This window comes from Argopecten irradians, chromosome 4, assembly GCF_041381155.1.
Source record: "Argopecten irradians isolate NY chromosome 4, Ai_NY, whole genome shotgun sequence".
Classification (NCBI taxonomy): Eukaryota; Metazoa; Mollusca; class Bivalvia; order Pectinida; family Pectinidae; genus Argopecten; species Argopecten irradians.
This window is the reverse complement of record NC_091137.1, coordinates 20970615-20994098: the sequence shown is the minus strand read 5'-3', so window position 1 is coordinate 20994098 and position 23484 is coordinate 20970615. Positions and strand designations below refer to the sequence as shown.

The following is a 23484-nucleotide window of genomic DNA, read 5'->3' as shown; positions in this document are numbered from 1 at the left end:
TTTATCTAAAATGATAAAAAATTTCCTTAAACGGAACTCGGAACCAGTAAACCAGTTCCGAGTTCCGTTTTACTTAAACGGAAATATATGTTATTTGATAACGTATATAAACTCGCTATATCACAAATTATCCATGACAAAACACAACAAAGAACATTTGTAATATGTTTAAATTACATAAACTGAATTTTTTTAAATTTTATTTTAAGAAGCAAAATTCTTAAACGGAACTCGAAAGCTTAAACGGAACTCGGAACCAACTTCGCCTCCCGTGTACAGTGAGGAACATGACTTAATTTTAAGAACCCGTTAAACTAGTGATTTTATGTATGCCTATATATCACTTCTAAGGTGTACTTGAACATAACTTAGTTTTACTGTCCACTCGTAGATTGGTGAGTTGTTTGTAAATTTGGGTAAAATTTGCAAAACAAATGTGCACTTTTTTATTGCAAGCCCACAGGGTTCAGTGGATATTTCTGTCACCAAGTAACCTTATTATTATGTTTACTACCGTTTGTGCTTGACTGCAGATAATACTACCAAGACATCTATTATAATATCTTTATTAAAACAAAATGCGTGCGCCTGTGGTCAGACCAGACCTTCCTCCACCCTTTCACCTTTGATTTATATACCCCCGTCCCTCCTTCAGTTTTGATAATTTCACATACTAACCATGTATCTAGGCAGTGACAGCATCAATTAACCATGTATTTAGCCAAGGACGTATATGTATACTTATAAATCATTGATCTAAGCAGTAACTGTAACTACTCAATATGATATTTGAAACTGATTACTGTTACTAGACATGAGCGTATTCTGTAGTTTGACAAGTTCAATGTCCTTTTAACAGGCAATGCATTTAAGGACAAAATGACCAAAGAAAACACACCAACCTGCGGTCAGTATCAGGCAACTGCCCCACATGGGATTCTAACTCTCACCCAGAGATGGAGGGCCTGTAATGATATGCCATCTAAGTTAGCCACTATGTCTTGCATATATTTTATTCAAAGGGAAATAATTCAGATTATATAAATATCGAACAAGTATGTGCTTTTGTTGCTTGTAATTTTTATTTTCATTACTTCTTCAAGTAATAAAAACATATCGATCACAAAACTAAGTATTGTAAATGATACTTTGATTTTATTATCTAAATTGATAAATGATCATATTTACAGTGAACATCAGTCAAAATAAATACTGTAGTAGGAAGCATTATCAATTTTCCTTGCTCCCCCCCATTCCCATCATTGTCATAAATCATATGGTGCTCTTCCGTTAATATATCACAATACTGTTGTAAGGTAAACTATTCACTGAATTTAGTTAAACATAGGTATAACGAACCTGCAATGAAATCAATTAGTTATAAACATAGTTTGTTTCACATATATAAAATGCAACGTTGACAACAGAAATTACTAAGTTATAACTATGAATTCAATGTACCATGAGTGTGCTTGTTATAAACGTATTTTACTGTAATATAAGGACGGATGTTATATCATGAAACACACATATAAATAAACCATAAATACTACATACATTTCAATACTACTACAGCAACATAATTATGTACATCAAGGTACAATGTTTTAAACCAATAAAATTGATGATATTAAAGATAAGGCCATTCATTTTGCTGATTAGACGTAGAAAAGGTGGTTCATACTCTGAGGTTGCCCCACACACTAGATAGAATGTTTGATCACAAAATGAACTCTGAAACAACTTTGAATTCCACATAGTCGCAAAAACACTCACACTAGTTGGACTCTTCCTTATCTTCGCCAGTTACAGAGAGATCTCAGATGACCAAATGTTAGACTTAGGTTAGATCATGTCTTTACACAACATCTAAATCATTATAATTGTAAATTTAATGTGAACTTTTACACTTCTCTCTTCCCTCGATAACACAATCAAAACCCCTAAATCTCAACAAAAGTATTTTTATGCTTAGTTGAATTTGCCTTTGATCAAGACTTTTTAATTAATCATTTGGCAAATAAGAGCTTTTTAATCAAACAATGTTACGGTTCTGCTAGCAACACTTAATATTGAAAGTGATGCAAAACCAAAAACCTAACATACAGGTACAGAGAGACAAAAAGATGATTATGAATCAGCACACTTTTTCTTGGAATGTATAGAATTTCACTTAGAAATTACATATAAGTGTAAAAATCAGACATTCTCACTCATTCAATGCTGCTGAGCAGTAAGACGACTTCTACTAGAGATTCTTATTCAATTTCAGAGTTAGATCCAGAACGACCAGACGAGATACCAGAATCTATCTTTTCTCCACCAGTTTCATCTTCACTTTGAGAACTGTAAAAAATAAAGCAAAATTAAATATTTTTGGTCAGCACATTAGCCTGCATGTTTTGCATGTGATTAAAGCATTAACATTTTATGGAATAAAAGTTGTTCAGGTTAGACCAAGAAAAATAAATTATCAATGGTGATTTACTGTAATCTATTGCAAACAATCTTCATGCATGCGACCCATTATAACAAATTTGATTCTATATAATGACAATAGATACCACAACAATTTAGCTCAATGCTTTAATAGATTTGCATTATTTACTCATTTGAAGTTCTACGCTGTTAAGTTGTTCAGGTTAGACCAATAAAAACGAATTATAAATGATAATTTAATCCATGAGATAAGAACAGCCATTTTGATGATGATCAATCAACATTTCCATGTCAACAGTCATTAGTGCCGTCATACTGGATGTCAATCGTTGCACTATAAACATCACTTTGACTTGGTTTGTTTATATAGTAATCGAGACAAGTGATTGTAAAGATTACCACCTAATAACAGTGACACAGGGACAGAATTTCTTTGGAGACATGTTTTTCTTAAAATCAACTGCTATTAAGTTTATATCAGATGAAAACCAATATTGTGCAAAATATTGAGGGGGTAGGGGGTGGTGGTTTGGATGGTGAATGACACAAAAAATAAGGAATAATGGAAGAAATCAGTGACTACCTGTTGTCGCTATCATCTGAATCATCAGAGTCATCTGAATCGGAATCATCCTCTGAATTTCCCTCGTCCTCATCATCCTCCGAACCCGATTCACCACTTCCAGAGTCGTCGTCTGGCTGTGCATCTACAAAAAATCATCATCAATGTAAGTATCTGATCAGAATGTCCTTACATTGACCTACATCATCTTGTTGTGCAACTACAAATAACTAATGTCAAGGTTATTTTAACAGTATAATGTCCTAACGTCAACCTTTTAGATTTCATAATGCCATGTCATTGTTTATTTTTAGTTTTACATCATAATCACAAAAAAGTAACTGTAACTTAGACATCTAAGACTTTTTTCAAGATGACTTTTCTTTCCAATCATTAAAACTTACCAAGTTCTATTTTTTCATTAATCAATGGCTGGAATTTCAAGGCCTCTGCATTATTTGGTTCGTACATCAAAACTGTAAACAGATTTATCAACATACATTTATCATTGCACATGTTCCTTAAAGTGAATAGTCGGGCAAAGAAAACCAGTCTAAATGCGTTCATTGGCCTTCCAAAAGTTCTCGCATATTAATACGACAGTCAAGTTCTGCTTAGTTTCCCAGTTCTGACCATTAAAGTAAAGAAAAGTTGAAAGCATTGAAAGCGAGGCTGTGTTGAAATGTAACCACGGACATAGTGAGCCGGGAGGACGTTTTAGAATTCCCATACTTTAAATTAATTTCTTCGTACGCAGACAGATTTTGACGAGAGATTTTTATTTTTTCCATTTCAGACAGATTTTGACGAGAGATTTTTATTTTTTCCATTTCATAAGAAATTATACTGGATACATTCACACCATTTTTACCGACTTTAGCCATCCTTGCCCGACTGTTCACTTTAATCTTTGGCATCAAAATGACAGAGAGCTCTATATTCTGACTCAAGGATAATGTTAACTGACCAATGCTGTCCACTGTACATCAAAAAATTGAACTCAGGTTAAATTGATAAATAAATTCTGACTAATTGTTTGTAGAGCCTAACTCTTACATAGAAAGGAACAAACTAGATATACTATGCATTGTTGATACGAAGGATTACTACCATTATGTAAAAAATATGGATAGCGCAATTGAGTGCAAAATGTCTAGTGAGGAAAGTTGAAAAATGAGTATCGCTATCTATTAGTCACAGTGATCATTTCAAGATATCAAGCTAACCATCACTTCGTCATTACAATGCACTTTTTTGAAGGATGTGAAAGTGGCTCAGTGGTATACCTATAAGTTTGGGGCTCAGATAAGGCACAAGTCATAGAATTGTCTCTTATGTTTCTGAGATAATTATCTACAAATGAGATACATGTATATTTTAGGGGTGAAACGGTATACCCCGGTGTAGTAGAACCGCAGTATTATGTGCTTGGTTCTGTACACTAAGCATTAAATTGTTTTCCTATGGAATCTATGGTTCAATCATCTCATAATGCGCTAATGTGCATTACTAAGAATGTCTGTAATGCTCTGGCATCTATATAGACCTTAGATTCCATAAAAAAAACCAAAACAATTTAATGCTTAGTGTACCGAATCGCGCATATTATATCGCGGAAGATAATTTAATACTTGTATTTACATTATTAACTCATTTTGGGTTTCTCTGCATTAATATTGTTAAGTTAGACTAGGAAACATGTTTATCAACGACAATTTAATCCACAAGATGCACGGAACAGCCATTTTGACGGTGATCAGTTGACATTACCATGTCAACATAAGTGATGTCATAATGGTCACGTTTTGGGTGTCAGTTATACTCTCATAGACTTCATTTTGCCTTGGTTAGTTTATATAGTAGTGTCAAGTGAATGTAAATATATATCAATTATGGACATTTGTTGGGGTACATATGGTATTATATTGCATGAGAAGAATATATAGATTTAAATTCTACAAGGGCAATGTAACCTCATATGGACAAGGAAATAAAAAGGTCCTTAATTTTTATATTAGATATGTCATTTCATTAACAAACGTCAAAAACAATCTCTAATGTGCACATAAATCATAAGAAAAGCATTGGTCAAAGAACGCCACCCTGAAGCCTGAACGCCACACCGTCTGGTGTCCTAGGCTTGGTTATAACCGAAACAAGGACGTTAAGCCCCATCAATCATCAATCAATCAAGCCACCCTGAAGAAAGCAGCATTTGGGCAATGAATTTCGCAAAGAACACCACCCTGAAGAAAGCATCGTTTGGGCAATGAAGTCCGCAAAGGAATATTGATTCAGTGTTTCGAAAAATGGAAACACAGAGACAATATGCTATATATTGAACGTCACATGACCATGTAATAGCAAATGAAAATATTGGAAAATTAGAACATATCTAATAAACTCCGTTATTCACCTGACAGAGCTGGTCAATAAGCATTACCATATAGAGTAAATTTTGTCATATTAACCACCTCTGTAACACTTTTTCTTTAAAATCCTTTGCTGGTCTTTATAGACAAGTTTTACTTGGAGAGATTTGTAAGAACAGCCTTCGGGATTATTAAACAGTCTGAAGTCTAAAACAGTCTAAGTTTAGACTAAGCTTTCAAAGATGATGTAACAAAATGTTACATTATCTATGATTGGCTAAGTCTAAACTCATGTCTAAGATTGATTCATGATCCTATAGCCAGACCTATTTATCTGTTTTAAATGTAAGAGAGGGATATATATATCATTTTTACTGAATTTAATCCTTCCTCCATTTAGAAGTCTACACTTACTTCCAACAGTGTACCTAGTATGTTTTGTCAAAATTGTGTATTCAATGCATGTAATGCAATGTTTTAAAACATTTTTTTGGTTTGAAGTTTATAATATTTCCATGGGCTGATTTTTTGTTTTTGGCACCAATAAAAACAATATTACAACAATGTATAAAAAAAAATCCTTTTTGTTGTCATGGCTCCATATATATTCAGTTTCTACACAACACACATTTCATATAAAATATTTCTCATTTACTATGGGCTGTGTATACTCACTCATTTTACAGAGTTTGGCAGCATTGGGATAGTCACCCTGCATAAGACATCCAATAAACTGAAACAAACAAACAAAAATATATTGATTTTGTGTCATGCTTTTGTAGTTATACTCATGCCATTTGAGACTGCACTGTATACCTGGATATATATTGACATTTTCAGCAAAGGTTGAATCTTGTTGAACTTCATTTGTGAGTGCTATTGACCTATATATCTAATGTCCATTGTCTCTGCCTTCATAACAGCTGACACAATCCTACCTTAGCCAGGGTGTGTCAGATCTTTACAAATATTACTATCAACAGATTTTATCTGTAATTGTAGTATTGACATCGATTTTCAATCTGTCTGATTACTTTTCAAGAAGTTAAAATATACCATAAAAACTTGCCAGTCAAGAATCTTTGTAAAAAACTATTACCATAATCACAAGATAACCTAACAACATGTACAGTAAAATCTGTCGTATAAAGACAACCTGCTAATAAAAAAAACAATTCTCTAAGGTCCAAACGGCCAGTTTCAACACCATGCAACCTGTGTATAAAAACAACCTGGCTACAGAGATCATTTTTGCTCTGTCTCTTTTAGGCTAAGAGAGTCTGAGATTATCCTCAAGAGTATGACAGATTGTGTTCACTAACCTGTGGAACCTGAAGTTCTGGTAATTACCTATATGCTGTCATTGGGTATGTTGAATATTGTAAATTGATAAGAATTTTACCTCCAATAGTTGGCTCTTTTTGATTTTGATTATCAATCTTAACCTAACTTTCAGATAAAAACAGCCATATAATACCTCCATCATTAACTGCATAGGGGCTGCCTTTTCTCCTCCTTCTTGCCAACTTTCTGGATCATCGTCGTCATCGTCTTCATCATCGTCACTGGACTCTTCTGCTTTACTTGGCTTGTCAGGCTGCTGTGTTTTAGGTCTAGGTTTATCACTGCCAAAGTCGAATATTACATCTAAGTGATCATATAGGCAAGATATTAATATGTAGACTGAGTCCAGTTTCTTGGAGAAGTTGGTTTTTATTAGAGGGTGCACAGGTCCTATACAATTAGTAGAACTTTGTATATTTGCATATCAAAATTAAGCACTGTGTTTGACTAAGGTGGCTAAAAACATTTAGAAAAGACAACCATGACATGATAAGGCACTGTACAACAAAGTGTCTAATGTGACTCACTTGTCTCTTCTCATCCCTCTCTCCCCTTCCTCAATTTCTGAATCATCAGCTTGCTTAGTTGAAACATCCTTAGGTCTGGCTCCGTAGCCATTTGGTAACTTGACAGTAAAACCAGAGGCACCACTGGCTTTTGTTATGTCGGTATTCGAATTTTCTCTCTCCAGAAACGACCTGGAAAAATATTAATCAGAAATACTGTCATGAACAAACTTAGGAGTGAAAAACTGCATCATGCAGTTTATGGTGTGAAAAATAAACTTAGGAGTGAAAAACTGCATCATGCAGTTTATGGTGTGAAAAACAAACTTAGGAGTGAAAAACTGCATCATGCAGTTTATGGTGTGAAAAACAAACTTAGGAGTGAAAAACTGTATCATGCAATTTATAGTTTCGAAATAAAGTCAGCTCTGTAACATTCAGGGTATATTTTACAATCATAGTGTAATGTATCTGGAATCTTTTTTTTTATATGCTTAAAGTGAATAGTCGGGCAAAGAAAACCAGTCTAAATGCATACTTTGGCCTTCCAAAAGTCCTTACATATCAAAACGGCGACCCAGTTTTACTTACGTTGTCTAGTTTTGACCATTGAAATTATGGAAAATCCCCGTGTAAATTTAGCATATTTTTAAAAATAACTCTTTGAAAGCGAGGCTACATTGAAATGTCAACACAGACATAGCCAGCCGGAAGGACATGTTAGGATTCCCATAACATAAATTAACTTCTTTGCACGCAGAGGAATTTTTATAGGAGATTTTATTTTTCTATTTCATAAGAACTTATACTAGATATATTATCACCATTTTAACCGACTTTAGTCTTGCTTTGCCCAACTATTAATTAACTATATGACATTGTAGTACATATGTATAAATAAAAGATTATGCAATGTCATTATTTGAATGATGCAACTTATTTTCCTTTATCATTTCTATATTTATTTTAATCACACTTACTTTTTTAATATCTAATTACAGATATTCGATTTTTACATAAAGATGTCATAATATATTTACATGACATTTATATAAAACTTACCAAGGATCAGTAAGATTAAATCTACTTCAATATATTTTACATGTATGTGTTACACATGAAGAGGAATAGATAAAAGTCAATGACATGTACACTTACCTTTCTGATTCAAGTTTTAGTGTAGAATTGAGTTCTGCCAAATCCACATCATCAAAAGGTTCCTTTTTTCTAAAGAAATACCAGAGGATTTTAAAGATCATATGACGAAGCTGAATATTAGTGAATCACTATCTAAAATAATACATTATACCACTCAATTTTTCAGCAATACCATCCACTGAGTACTATGGAATGGAATTAATGTAACTCTTTCCTTTAGCTCACATTGTAATTAATATCTTAAGAAACAAGAGGCCCATGGGCCTTAACGGTCATCTGACTCATTGCACAAAACAACAAAGTCACAGTATAAAGTATTGGTTAACGATTAATATAAACAATACGAGGAACTCCTTAGTTGAATATGTAAGTTTCTGAAATAGGTAAATGTCATTTGTTGAACAAACTTGGTAGCCCTTCATCCATATATGGTTGTAACCCATTCATGGATTAATATAAGGAGGAGTCAGATTTTAAAGGCAAATTTCAGCAAAGCTTCCATTTTGGACATCTGCCGTACTATCCCCATGGGTCTTAGCTCGGTCCTTTATAAAATATGATTGTCCTCACCTAAAGTTCCCCCTTCTGAATCAATTTAAACCCCTATAGACCAATTTTCCTTGAGATCGGAGACTGAAACCTGAAAACAGGAAGTGGGCCAGCGGCCATCTTGGAATACCAAAATCTTTATGTAAATGTTTGCATGTTGTTCGGCATCAATTTAAACCCCTATAGACCAATTTTCATTGAGAACAGAGACCGAAACCTGAAAACAGGAAGTGGGCCAGCTAATATTAAGAAAATTTGCCCTTTTGGGGCCCCATCCCTTAGCCCCTAGGGGTCGGACCAGACACATTCATATAAAATATGATTGTCTTTCCCAAATGATGTTTCACACCAAATATGGATTAATTTCATCCAAGGATGAAGGAGTAGGATTTAAAAGCTTAAATTAAGAAAATTTCCCCTTTTGGGGCCCCGCCCCTCTGCCTCTAGGGGTCGGACCTATCTCATTGATATCAAATATTATTGTCCTTCCCCAATGATATTTTACGCCGAATATAGATGAAATCCATTCAAGGATGAAGGAGGAGTATGATTTTAAAGCTAAAATTAAGGAAATTTGCCTTTTGGGGCCCAACCCCTCAGCCCCTAGGGGTTGGACCAGGCTCATTTATATAAAATATGATTGTCCTTCCCCAATGATGTTTCACACCAAACATGGATGTAATCTGTCCAAGGATGAAGGAGGAGTAGGATTTAAAAGCGTAAATTAAGAAAATTTGCCCTTTTGGGGCCCCACCCCTTAGCCCCTAGGGGTTGGACCAGGCTCATTTATATAAAATATGATTGTCCTTCACCAATGATATTTTACACCACATATATATGAAATCCATTCAAGGATGAAGGAGGAGTAGGATTTTAAAGCTAAAATTAAGAAAATTTGCCCTTTTTTGGGCCCCATCCCTCAGCCCCTAGGGGTCGGACCAGGCTCATTTATATAAAATATGATTGTCCTTCCCCAATGATATTTTACACCACATATATATGAAATCCATTCAAGGATGAAGGAGGAGTAGGATTTTAAAGCTAAAATTAAGAAAATTTGCCCTTTTTTGGGCCCCATCCCTCAGCCCCTAGGGGTCGGACCAGGCTCATTTATATAAAATATGATTGTCCTTCCCCAATGATGTTTCACACCAAATATGGATGAAATCCATCCAAGGATGAAAGAGGAGTAGGATTTTAAAGCTTAAATTAAGAAAATTTGCCCTTTTGGGGCCCCACCCCTCAGCCCCTAGGGGTCGGACCAGGCTCATTTATATAAAATATGATTGTCCTTCCCCAATGATGTTTCACACCAAACATGGATGAAATCTGTCCAAGGATGAAGGAGGAGTAGGATTTTTAAAGCGTAAATTAAGAAAATTTGCCCTTTTGGGGCCCCACCCCTTAGCCCCTAGGGGTTGGACCAGGCTCATTTATATAAAATATGATTGTCCTTCACCAATGATATTTTACACCACATATATATGAAATCCATTCAAGGATGAAAGAGGAGTAGGATTTTAAAGCTAAAATTAAGAAAATTTGCCCTTCTTTAGGCCCCATCCCTCAGCCCCTAGGAGTCGGACCAGGCTCATTTATATAAAATATGATTGTCCTTCCCCAATGATGTTTCACACCAAATATGGATGAAATCCATCCAAGGATGAAAGAGTAGTAGGATTTTAAAGCTTAAATTAAGAAAATTTGCCCTTTTGGGGCCCCACCCCTCAGCCCCTAGGGGTCGGACCAGGCTCATTTATATAAAATATGATTATCCTTCCCCAATGATGTTTCACACCAAACATGGATGTAATCTGTCCAAGGATGAAGGAGGAGTAGGATTTAAAAGCTTAAATTAAGAAAATTTGCCCTTTTGGGGCCCCACCCCTCAGCCCCTAGGGGTTGGATCAGGCTCATTTATATAAAATATGATTGTCCTTCCCCAATGATGTTTCACACCAAATATGGATGTAATCCGCTCAAGGGTTAAGGAGGAGTAGGCTTTTGTATAAATAGTCTTAAGCACGACGCACGGCGCATGGCGGACGGCACACGACGACGGACGAAACACGATGACAATAGGTCATCCTTACCTTCGGTCAGATGACCTAAAGAGAACTTGAACATGTACTCTGTCTAACTGATCATACTCCTTTCATATTTCTCTGAATCCAGTAATTAAGGTCTAGATTTTGTAAGATTTTTACATACATGCAGAGTTTCTGTTAAGGGCATCCCCATATCCATTATAAGCATAGAAAATCAAAAGAACCATTTTTTTCTGAAACTCTATTCCAATTTCATTACGGGACCCTATTGTATCTGAGGATCCCATTTATAGAACAGCCAGTGCAAAGCCCTGACATGTACACTATGCACATCTGTCACGGAGGGTAAAAATCCATCTCCGCCTATTCGAATACTTTTTTTTATCTGTTTGCATATTTTCTTCTGGAAAATGACTTATTCAAATAAGCTGAATTCTCTGTATTTTATATGACCTGTGAGTTTCTGACATTTATACTAATTTGAGTGTGCAAATTGTTTAAATGGATGAGGCACAAAGATGGACAACATGAAATTTGCTCACGCCTCTGATAATCAGAGACTTTCATAGATCTAACAACTGATAAAAAAACAACAACATTAAAATCATTGTGTCAAAGTGTAAACTATATGGTTATCTAGCCACATTTTCAATAGAAATGACAATTGTCAGTATTAAAGGCCCATTACCTTTCCGGAGCAAAATATAAAGGTTTGTTAAAAAACATTAATAACATCAGAAAATGCATACCGATGACCTAAAATAAGGTTACGACACCAAACATATGCAAGATTTCCTGCGTAATATATGAAAACAGTGGAGAATCATTCGCTGTTTTGCCGTCTGGCGCAGTGAAAGTCAACTACTGCGCGGTATTTACAACGACGGCGGGAAACATAAGACGACCCGCGTTATGAAAATAAACATTTTATTTATTTTAATCAAATCGTTCAGAAGGTGATGATAAATGTAGTATTAACGGTAAGTTAATAAGTTTTAGGACTCTACAAAATTATCGATCTTGTTTCACATTCCCATTTTAGAAATTAAAAGCCATTTCGGAAAGGTAGTGGGCCTTTAAAAGAGATCATTTCAATTTCAAACAATAAAACAAAATATTGACATCACACCTATACACACTATCATATTTTGACACAGTCATACAAATATTCTATGACTGAAACTTGATGATTTTAAGTGTGTCTACTTACTGGTTCTCTTTCCTCTTGACAGCCTGTAGTGATATCTGTTTGGTAGGGGTGGGTGTGCGTCGACTACCACTCGATCCTGGTCTGCTTCCAGAGGGAAAGGCACGAGGTCCTAATGATCTGTTCCTATTTGAACAAAAGCATCATACAAGTAGAGTTTGTGACAAATTGCCCCTCTCTATAAATCGATATAGTATACTTAACAGAAATCCTCAATCTACTGTATACAAAAACGAAGACAAAACTCCTATGAATGCTATAGATTCATATTGTACTACTTCCATTTCTACTAATGATACCAATAACTTTCTTTTGACAAAACTAAAGACGGCTGTTTGTCAGAATATAGGCTAAACTTGTTTTATTCCTGTTTCTAACATGCTCATATTCATCACAGCCAAACTTTGAACAACTAATGCTGCATTTGATGTATAATACATATTATTGTATACTGAGTGTTACAGCTGTAGGCCTGAAGCCACTAACAATTGTCACTATTGCTGTTAGATACATATCATTATGCCATATCTTTTTTAGCATTTTCAATATCAAGTACAAAATATCTGTTTTGCTTAATTTTCTATTTCATTTTGCTGATTTTTTAAAATATTATAATCTTTTTATATCAATTTTACACTCACTCTTAGTATATGTTTATCTTTTGCTCCATCCATGAAACATATTAATGCCATATTGTAGACAATGACTGCATGGCTTAAATACTGTTTTGTAATATTATAATTGCGTAAAACAATAAAATTGTATAAGAAAAACACTGACCAATATTGAATTTAATTTGTATCTGGATTGAATAATTCACCTACATCTTACTTTAAGTATGGACTTACTGAACATGGTTGTTGTTATAGTAACCACCACCACTCCCATCATCACCCAACACTGGTAACTTGTCAGAGTCAAACTCCTGTTGTTGTCGACCATGCCTCGAAGACATGACTGATTTAATCTGTCACAGAGACCTGTAAATTCAAAATAAACATTGAGTCATATTATAAGTATTGCTAATACTCTCTCTAAACACTGCCCTACAGGTAGGGGGTTGGAAATGGACTTCCTTCCCCTAAGTTGCATTATTGTAAAAGGTGAATCAATTTGAGGTCTTATCTTTCCTATTATATATTCCTAATCTACTTTCTGCTTTCTAATTGTCTCTCTTGACACCACCTCACTTTTGGATTTGAGTTGAGTGTCTGATCTTTTAAGGAAGACTTCGGAAATTTGTGTCCTAGGTGAATCATTATACATGTACATTTGTCTATAAACATTGTAGTTAAAGCTCCTGCTTGCCATATAGGGATGACTGGTTTGCCCATTGTCAGAGCAGTGTGACTGGATAATAAAAAAATACAAAACAAAAAAAACACACACACTCTCACTCACCACACACAAAACATGTCATACAGGGAAGAGATCCCTCTTTATCATATGATCTTAGCTGTCCTGGCACAGAATTAATGTAGCAGATATGATTTACCCTGATCCTGATCGAAACACTTTTATCAACACTGAAGAAATATTTGAAGTAATCGCATGATTACTAAAAGCCTGGTATTATTGTTGCTTAAATGTGTATGATGGAATTGAAATTGAAGCAGTTTTCAAATTTTTCGTTTTCTTTAACTAGGTGAACCAGAAATAGGAAAAGGCTTAAAAAGTGGACAAGATTCCAGATATATTTCACTTTCAGACAGATTTTCCTACCCACGTTTAACATCAAGTATTTTTACATTGAAAAAACTGTATTGTCAATGGCCAAATTCATTTTCTTACACTAGCAGGATTCTGAATATCGTCAACACCATCAAGAACCATCAACACTTTCTGTAAATGATGATGCTATGCGCGTCAAACCATATGCCAATACCGTTTCCTGAGTGTATACTTGTGAGCACAGCCAGTTTGAGCAACTTTTATCAATTTTGGAGCATGACCGTCATGACATTTTGAGTGTGTTTATCCAGAATGGTTTTTTTTTTCAGCTTTTCAGTATTGGTACAACAAACAAGTTGTGAAAAACTAGAAACATTCTTGATATGAAATCTAAATGTGTTCAGACGCAGGCCTAGATATTTGAAATGGACGGGGAAGATAATTTAGACACTCTGAGAGAAATAACGCTAGATCTATCCATATTGTGGTCACAGTACTATACTGGTAGGCGACCAGTTCTTGCCGAGTACCAATTCTCGCCATTCTATCTGTATTTGCACAATTAATATGAAAATATAGTCAACAAAGCCAACTTCTGATAGAAGACACTACCATGCTCATTTCCTCAAAAAAATAGTCTGAAAAATTGTGTGTGATCGTACAAGTACACATGTGATGGCGAGAATTGGTACCCAGCGAGAACTGGTGGCTTGCCAATAGCAGTTAAACAAAGGTATTCAGGTTTGTAAATAATGAAGTAGAAGAACTGGGAAAATACACATGATTCCTGTCGAAGTTGTGTTCTTAAAAGGCTTTTTCGACGTTAACCAGCCTAGGCCTATCACCCAACCAAGTGACTGCCTGAACAAGAATGCTCTCTTAGTAGAGTTAGAACACAAAATATTATTACAGAAAATGTAGCTTTCATTACTTTTTTACCATGTGATCTTCATAGTGATGTGTCCATATGGTATATCGGACCACTTTGTTAAATCTTGGTTAAACGCAAGCGTTTTCTATTTGAAGATTTTCGAGAACTTAGCCCGTCTATGTGAGGCAATCTCTAACAATCTCATGAACGTCTTTTCGCCATGTTGTTTACATGTAACTACGCGTTCAGTTGTTTGTTTTCGTACTTTGGTTTTAATTGTTGTTATTTTAGTCGTTGCCTTGAATAATCTAGAGACTGTTCTGCATTAATTATTTAAATACTATTAATGACTATGTACAATGATAAAAAAGCTGTGCGATTAAATTTGTATTTAAATACGAAACTATCGTACGCAACTTTGACATTGGTGAAAAAAGCGTGTTGACTGAATGAGCAGTCCACTGAAAATATCTTACTGCCGGCTTGTTATAAAACATTGAAAGGAAAATTGTAAGTACACAATCTTATACCCCGATTATGATACCAATGAAAGGTTATCTGTTACTAAAGTGTTTTGCAATGTCATAAAACTAAAGTTGCATTTAGACACGTAAAAGCAATGCTATGGTCATTGCTTACGCAACATCTTACAGAGGATTTAACATCAATGATTACACAATGTTCCATGATATGAAAGCTCAAAGTCATTTTGGCTTCTTGTGCTAAAGTTCATCTTAGTGTCTTATAAACATTTGCATTGCGATAAAACCTAGCTACAACCTAGAGATATAATATCAAGGGAGACAACTCTTGAATTTATGAATCAGATAACTTGGGATATAGCCAGGTTTGTATAACATCATATTAACCGGATCCAAGATCCTTCCTATCGTTAATTGCAAATATGCCAAGGTTGGGGCACAAACCAACAGAGAGGTCACCCATGTAAGAGCATGCTCATCATTGCCTAACAGATATACACATCCGCGCTTACGGAAACAAGCTATTGGACTATATGCCAAGTTTGCGGCTGAAATAATGCCCACATCCATGAAATTGAACCATTACACTACTCCTCCCCCTTGCGAAAGTTCTGTACCGAAGCTTCCATGGATTCAACCTGGCATCCTAAACACACACACATATGTCCCTGCTACACTTCCTCGTGACTAATCCAATAGTATTAGAGGTCGATATTGAGAAACTTATGATGGGCTTCGACACAACATAAGGATCAAAGGTGTCTCGTCATACTATACCTCTAACATTGTTGGAGTAGGTCTTAACTAGATACCTATAGTCACCAACCAGTTCCTGGAACATATTGTATTATGCGAGGACAATCTACGAGGTGCAGCACCCATGCATCCAAGAGCTGGCCACACTCCAAATGTTGCTAAATTACAAGACACTCATACTAATCCGTACATTTAGTTTCTGCTCCAGCTTAGTGCTCAGCATAAAGGGAGTGGAATGGCTGTCTAACATTTGGCCATTTTTTTTTTATTTCAGATAAAATTTTGTTCTGTCTGCAAAAGAAGACACCAGTCATGAGATTCAAACTCCCACCTAAATACAAAGTTTATGACTATTTGATGTTAACTGGAAACTTGACTATGTTTGGAATAACAGTGGTGCTGGCAGGATTTAGCTTTTATAGAATGGTTCATTTTAAAACAAGTAAGTGCATAAGAAATGGTTATTCCTCCAAATGTACCATGGTAAAACTTATAGTTATCCAGGTATTTGAGATCAACTTACATGAACAGAATATCTTTTTAAAAATGTGATCTATACGAGTTAGAATTAAAGAAGTTTAACTGTAGTTTGGTAATAAATACTCCCAAATCCAGACATATGGCATTTAAGAGTGCCTGCTGTAAGCCTATGTGAACTGTCTTTAGCGACTACTAAATTTCACGATTTTTCTTAAATCAAGTTTGCAGAGATCAATTTTTGGTGAATTAAAAAATATGGAAAGAAAATCTCTTTCAATATCATTAAAATAAATAATCATTCACAGAGATAAACTTTCAGAAATATACATTGATTGCGAAAACCACAATAGTATATTGCAGTTTTACAATATCTAAACGGAGTCATACAAATGGCACTAGGTCTATATGACATGAAAACAACAAATGATACAGCTTTCTTTGTGATCATGACTGTTGTCTTACATAAGTTGGCTGTTAATGATAGATATTGATAAAAATTAAATATTGCTATACTCTCTGATTTTGATCCACTTAAAATGATAGGGGTATGGTATGTGAATGAAAAATGTTCAATATCATAGGAAAGTTAAGCATGGGGAAAGATATTATCTTTTACATGTTTTTTTTTCTTGTATTTCCAGCAAGAGTTCCAGAAATAGAAGAAGAAGTACGACTTTTCAAGGAAGCTCAATTGATGAAAGAGCAAGTTGAAAGAGAATCTATGCTTATGCGGAACAAACAAAACGAGACTGAAAAATAATAATGAACATTGTGATATAGCCTTTGTATTGTGTTTTTTTTCTTTTCTCTCTTATGTTTAACATAAACTGTTACTATTTTATAACACATGTAGTTTGTGTTAAAAAATTTAAAAGTATGTAAATTCTTAGTTATCTGAGAAAAATATGAGTGAATGCTGTATGCAATGTGTGTTAAAGTGATGGAGTGAATATTTAAAAGTATGGTTTATTGAATTGAAAGTGTTGTGGAGTTAATATTGAATTACAAATTTTAATTGCATTTGTGTAATATAATATCTAAACACCAGTTAATGTGACCATAAAATGAAAGAAAAAGACTTGTTCTATAAATCCAAAAAAATAATGACAAGGAATTAAGATCATGTTTAATATTGCCTTTTTAAATCTGTTTCATTCTAATCACTGTTCTTCATTTAGATATTTTTAATGTCATAAATAACCCAATACCTAAAAAGGACTATCTCTTGTAATATTTTCCATTAATAATTCTTGGTACAACTGAAATGAGTTGTTAATCATGGAGAACTATTATGTATGTATAACTCTATTTCAATTAGCACTGCATGTATATTTATTCAATACAACAATTTTCATGTCAAACACTTCATATCATAATTTAGCGATGCCTTTGATGCTGTGTATTGTATAGTTTAGCTGCTGTTGTCATAGCCAACATAGTGGGTACATGTACCATATATATCCTTGTCAGCTGATTATTTCTAGAGAAATTCATAAAAAAATATTAGAACTTCATATTTTTCCATACAATGAAAGTGAAAGTGTATAAAGTTAAATTAAAACAAGTGTGTTCTGAAATAAAATTGAATAATACATTGTATTTTGTATTTAAAATTTACTGACACTTTCACTTTTAAAAGCAAAATTAAATTCTTTGCATTTGAGCTGTTGACAGAGTAGTAGTTAACCTGCCTATATTATGAGTTTTTTTTTAGCTCACCTGGTCCGAAGTTTGTCTACCACAAACTAATATGTTTGTATACATCATATTCTCATTTTTGATAACGCTCGCCCCATTTTTTTTTGAAAATTAAAATTTAAAAAAAAAACAAACAAAAAAAACACCCTCTCGCCCCACTTTTTTCCCCCCCAAATCCTGAAGAATTATTTTTCAAATTGTACAATTGATGGGGCTGACCGCCCGGGGTCCTGAGAGGCGGGGCCAAAGGGGGTCAATTTCGCTGTTTCCATATAAACAACTTCTTCTCTGAAATTAAGCATGGGATAGCACTCATAATGCAATGGTCGCATCCTTACAGGGTGGGGATTCAAAATTGTACAAATGATGGGGCTCACCCCCTGGGGGCTTGAGGGGCGGCGCCAAAAGGGGTCAATATGGCTATTTCCATATAAACGACTTCTCTGAAACTAAGCTTGGGATAGCACTCATCATGCAATGGTAGCATCCTGATAGGGTGGGGATTCAAAATTGTACAATTGATGTGGCTGACCCCCGGGGTCCTGAGGGGCGGAGCCAAAGGGGGTTAGTTTGGCTGTTTCCATATAAACATCTTCTTAGAAACTAAATACATTTGTATGGGATAGCATTCATAATGCAATGGTAGTTTTCTTGTAGGGTGGGTATTCAAAATTGTAAAAATGATAGGGCTGACCCCCCTGTAGCCTTAGGCGCGGGGCCAAAAAGGTTAAAGATGCTCCACCACCAACAGAGCATAAATGACATTCATAATTTGAACAATAATTGTTGTTTAATCGCGTATATATATACCTAATTAACACAAAAATAACAAAATGATTTATTTCGCTTTTGGTGCATGCGCAATCATTAATTCATACCATATAAGATATAGTGCCGCGGAATTTTTTCGGGATGCAATTAATTATTTTTCATTTTTTTAACTTTAAGTAAAATTAAAAGCTCAAACTTTTAAAAACTTTTGTAACTGAAGAAAAATACTATATCGTCTACTCCTGTTTTTGATAGTGAAAAAAATTCCATTTGTCAACAGTGGATCATCTTTAATTAGGCTACAATTTTCATATAAATTACTTCCTCTCCGAAACTATGTATTGGATAGCATATTCGTATGGTATATATAAACATCATTATATGGTTGGGATTCAAAATTAAACAAATCTTGGGGTCAATTTGTCTTTGTGATTTTAAATCACTAATTACTAAATTACAGTATTTAATGCTCAAAGAAAAGAAAAACCAGGTGAGCGATACAGGCCCTCTGGGTCTCTTCTTTTATATATACATGTATATATACATAAAAAGAAAACACAAGTATAAAACAGGGCGGAAAAAACTGTTTTATAGTTGTGTTTTCTTTTTATGTATATGGAAACCATCACATGGACATGGTTCTTTTTTACTCATGTGTATATATATGTATAGAAGGTGAAAAAAAGCCTAATAATTTTGGCAGGTGTAAGCGAGTGCAAGCTAGGAAAGACAACTCTGTAGAGCTTGTCTGGAGGTGAAGTTTCTGGTCAACATCAGATCAGTGAGAATACAGACATTGTTTCCTTAAAGATGCCCCACTGCTGACAGGTAAATTTACTCCATCAAACACAGGAGCAGACAAATATTTATTTTTCTTCAGTTACAAAAAATACTTAATTTACACCATTACCATCATTGAAAAGTTTGAGCTTCTTAGTTTAACTCAAGATAAAAATATTAAAAAATAATTAATTGCTTCCCGAAAAAAATCCATGGTACCATGTGACACAGGATCAAACAACAGTTGCTGTTCCAATGATAGGTATCACTTATGCGCTATCAGTGGTGGAGAATCTTAAACATGCTAGGGCAAGAATAATATCATATATTATATGCATTAATGGCCCTGGTGGCAGTGTAAAATGGAGGTTTTTTTAACAGAGGGTGTAATATTTCCTGGGGGCTTGCCTTTTAAAAAGTGAAAAATGAAGTTTTACTTTGTCCGTTATGTTGTACAATCGGAAGGGGAGATAACTCAGTGGGAATACGGATGAACATCATAGGGGCACACACCCCAGGGAATTACGATGTTTGGTTTCCCATGAGGGAAACACATTTTATTTTTAGCTCACCTGGCGCAGCTTCCGTTGTCCGTCATCCATCCGTCAACATTTCCTTTATATCGCTACTAGTCATAGAGTTCTGCATGGAATTTAACAAAATTTGGCCAGAAACATCCTTGGGGTAAGGGGAATAGATTTTGTATAAATTTTGGCTCTGACCCCCCAGGGGCAGGAGGGGCGGGGTCCAGTAGGGGAAATAGAGGTAAATCAAACCAAATTTGGCCAGAAACATCCTTGGGGGAAGGGAAACAGAGTTTGAATAAATTTTGGCTCTGACACCCAGTAGGCAGATTGGGCAAGGCCCAATAGGGGAAATAGAGGTAAATCCTTTAAATTGCTACAAGTCATAGAGTTCTGCATGTATTCTAAGCAAATTTGGCTAGAAACACCCTTGGGGTAGGGGAATAGATTTTGTATAAATTTTGGCTCTGACCCCCCAGGGGCAGGAGGGGCGGGGCCCAGTAGGGGAAATAGAGGTCACCTACTAGTCATAGAGTTCTGCATGGAATGTAACCAAATTTGGCCCTATACATCCTTGAGAAATTGCTACTAGGAATAGAGTTCTGCATGGAAAGTAGCCAAATTTGGCCAGAAACATCTTTGGGTGAAAGGGAACAGAGTTTGTATAAATCTCTGACCCCCCCAGGAGGGGCGGGGCCCAATAGAGGTAAATCCTTTATATGTCTACTAGTCATAGACTTATGCATGGAATGTAACCAAAATTGACCAGAAACATCCTTGGAGGAAGGGGAACAGAGTTTGTATAAATTTTGACTCTGACCCCCCAGGGGGCAGGAGAGGCAAGGGAATAGAGTTTGTATAAAATTTGACTCTGACTCCCCGGGTGCACGAGGGCGGGGCCCAATAGGGAAAATATAGGTAAATCCATTAAATTACTACTAGTCATAGAGTTCTACATGGATTTTAGGGAAATTTGGCTAGAATCATCCTTGGGGGAAGGGGAACAGAGTTTGTATAAATTTTGGCTCTGACCCCCCAGGGGGCAGGAGGGGCGGGGCCCAATAGGGGAAATAGAGGTAAATCCTTTATATCACCACTAGTCATAGAGTTCTGCGTGGATTCTAAGCAAATTTGGCCAGAAACATCTTTAGGGGAAGGGGAGCAGAGTTTGAATAAATTTTGGCTCTGAACCCCCGGGGCAGGAGAGGTGGGGCCCAAAAGAGGAAATAGAGGTTAATCTATAAATCGCTGCTTGTCATAGAGTTCTACATGGATTCTAACCAAATGTGGACAGAAATATCATTGGGGGAAGGGGAACAGAGTTTGTATAAAATTTGACTCGGACTCCCCAGGGGCAGGAGGGGCGGGGCCCAATAGGAGAAATAGAGGTAAATCCTTTAAATTACTACTAGTCATAGAGTTCTACATGGATTTTAGGCAAATTTGGCTAGAATCATCCTTGGGGGAAGGGGAACAGAGTTTGTATAAATTTTGGCTCTGACCCCTTGGAGCAGAAAGAATAGGGCACAACAGGGAATTGAGAGATAAATCTTTAAATTCCTTCAGAATGGAGACAATGATCCTGTATTCAGAACATTACTTGGCATTACAAACCAGGTGAGCAATACAGGCCTCTGGGCCTCTTGTCCTGTCATGTAATCACAGACACAGTTATAAACATGAGGTATCATGTTTATCACACCACCTACACAACTTTTATCAAAATAGAATGGGTCATTGAGGTATTATTAAACATGATATTTCATAAAGTGATGTTGTTGACTTGTATTTAATTTAGTATTCAGTTATTTAGATGATAATGACATTTCAATTACTAGTGATGTCCTGTTTAAATTATTTGTGCTGCGTGGTAATACCAGTAGATTTCAAATTCATATTTCGTGTCAGAAATTAACCCCTATAAGATTGAAATAATTTGTTCTTGGTTTGTATATTGACTAAACATTTGAAGGTACTGGAACCAGGGTCATGTTCGTGAACATGACCACACAAAACGTGATGTCTTCGACACCATGGTACACAGACACGCTTTCCTCCACCATCTAAATCAGGCATGTCCTTATTTTAGTAAATGTTCCTGGCTGTGAATAGGATGTTAAAATATAAACCAAAGTTTCATGTACTGAGTATAGGAGAAATACACAAAAATGTAAATCAAAATAGAACAATATAAAACAAGAGCATATATTTAATGATAATAATATCTATGCAGGTAAAGTAACAAATACACATATATGTGGCAGTTTGGTTGGATAGAAAGATACAAAGTTACAAATAAACAATCATTATACCTGCATGTAAATCTTTACCTAGGATAACCCATCAAAGCCAGGAAGGCTTATTTTCAATGAGGTCCCCAGAGATTTGATGCATTCAAATTTTATACAATACAGAGAGATACATATAAGTGATTCATTCAATTGGTCATATCGATTCATTTGAAAGTATCAGCAGGGGAGATAATTATTTTGATGTTATTGATTTAATGTACATGTAGTATCAGTAAAGGGTGTAATTACTTTAATGTCATTGAAGGGGCCACGGTGATCAAGTTGTTAAGATATTCCAACATATTACCACAAGCCCTCCAACTTTGGGTCGTAAGTCCATATCCTACGAGGAACAGTAACAAGGTACTGACCACTGGTCGGTGGTTTTTTCTCTGGGTACTTAAGCTTTTCTCCAGCATCAAACCTGGCACGTCCTTATGACCCTGACTGTTACGTAAAACTGGAAGAATCAAATAATGTCAGTGATATAATGTAGTATCAACAGGGGAATCAATGACGTCACAAGAAGAGGCTCCACTGACGGGGGCAACGGGAAATTTGAGCTGGTTAGAATTCAGTCACATTTGATGCAGTAGATTATCAATGTCACAAATATTCCATGTATCCCCAAAGGAGTCAACTGTAAGTCAACTTACTTTTGTGTGTGATTAAATTCTTTAAAAAAAGTGGCAATCATAGGTACAGAACTATATGGCTTAACTGTGAAAATAAATTGTTATGAGCAAGTTATCTAGTAATATAAAACCGCAAAGCTGTGAAAATAGGTTGTTTTACAGTGCCCAGTAATAAAATTCATATTTGATTACTTTGAAATAAAATAATGTTTCTCTTTTAAGTGGTTGGTTTAAGGATGTTGACTCATCACTAAATAAGCCCCTTTGGGAGTGAATGAAACAAAATATGAAATATTTAAATCATATCCCCATGGGCTGCTATTAGTCCAATAAGAATGTT

General features: G+C 35.3%; 1 protein-coding gene and 1 long non-coding RNA gene across 3 annotated transcripts; one reads left to right on the top strand and one right to left on the bottom strand.

The window, feature by feature from the left end:
• Window positions 1–1133: 1133 nt before the first annotated feature.
• On the bottom strand, window positions 1134–14964 carry LOC138320914 (transcription initiation factor TFIID subunit 11-like). Of its 2 annotated transcripts, none has more exons than XM_069264219.1 (10): window positions 14788–14964; window positions 13034–13165; window positions 12189–12311; window positions 8382–8450; window positions 7245–7415; window positions 6851–6998; window positions 6049–6106; window positions 3406–3477; window positions 3023–3146; window positions 1134–2346 (listed from the first exon to the last, which is right to left on the bottom strand). In XM_069264219.1, exons 2-10 carry the CDS (start codon window positions 13138–13140, stop codon window positions 2259–2261), a joined length of 960 nt encoding a protein of 319 aa, XP_069120320.1. In that variant the 5' UTR covers window positions 13141–13165; window positions 14788–14964; the 3' UTR covers window positions 1134–2258. The 2 variants fall into 2 exon arrangements, with proteins under 2 accessions (XP_069120320.1, XP_069120319.1); XM_069264218.1 differs by having other exon boundaries at window positions 14796–14964.
• A 168-nt stretch (window positions 14965–15132) lies between these two features.
• Window positions 15133–18037, top strand: LOC138320913 (uncharacterized). The gene is made up of 3 exons (XR_011208262.1): window positions 15133–15237; window positions 16240–16407; window positions 17087–18037. It is a non-coding gene; the product is annotated as an uncharacterized lncRNA (long non-coding RNA).
• Window positions 18038–23484: the final 5447 nt, after the last annotated feature.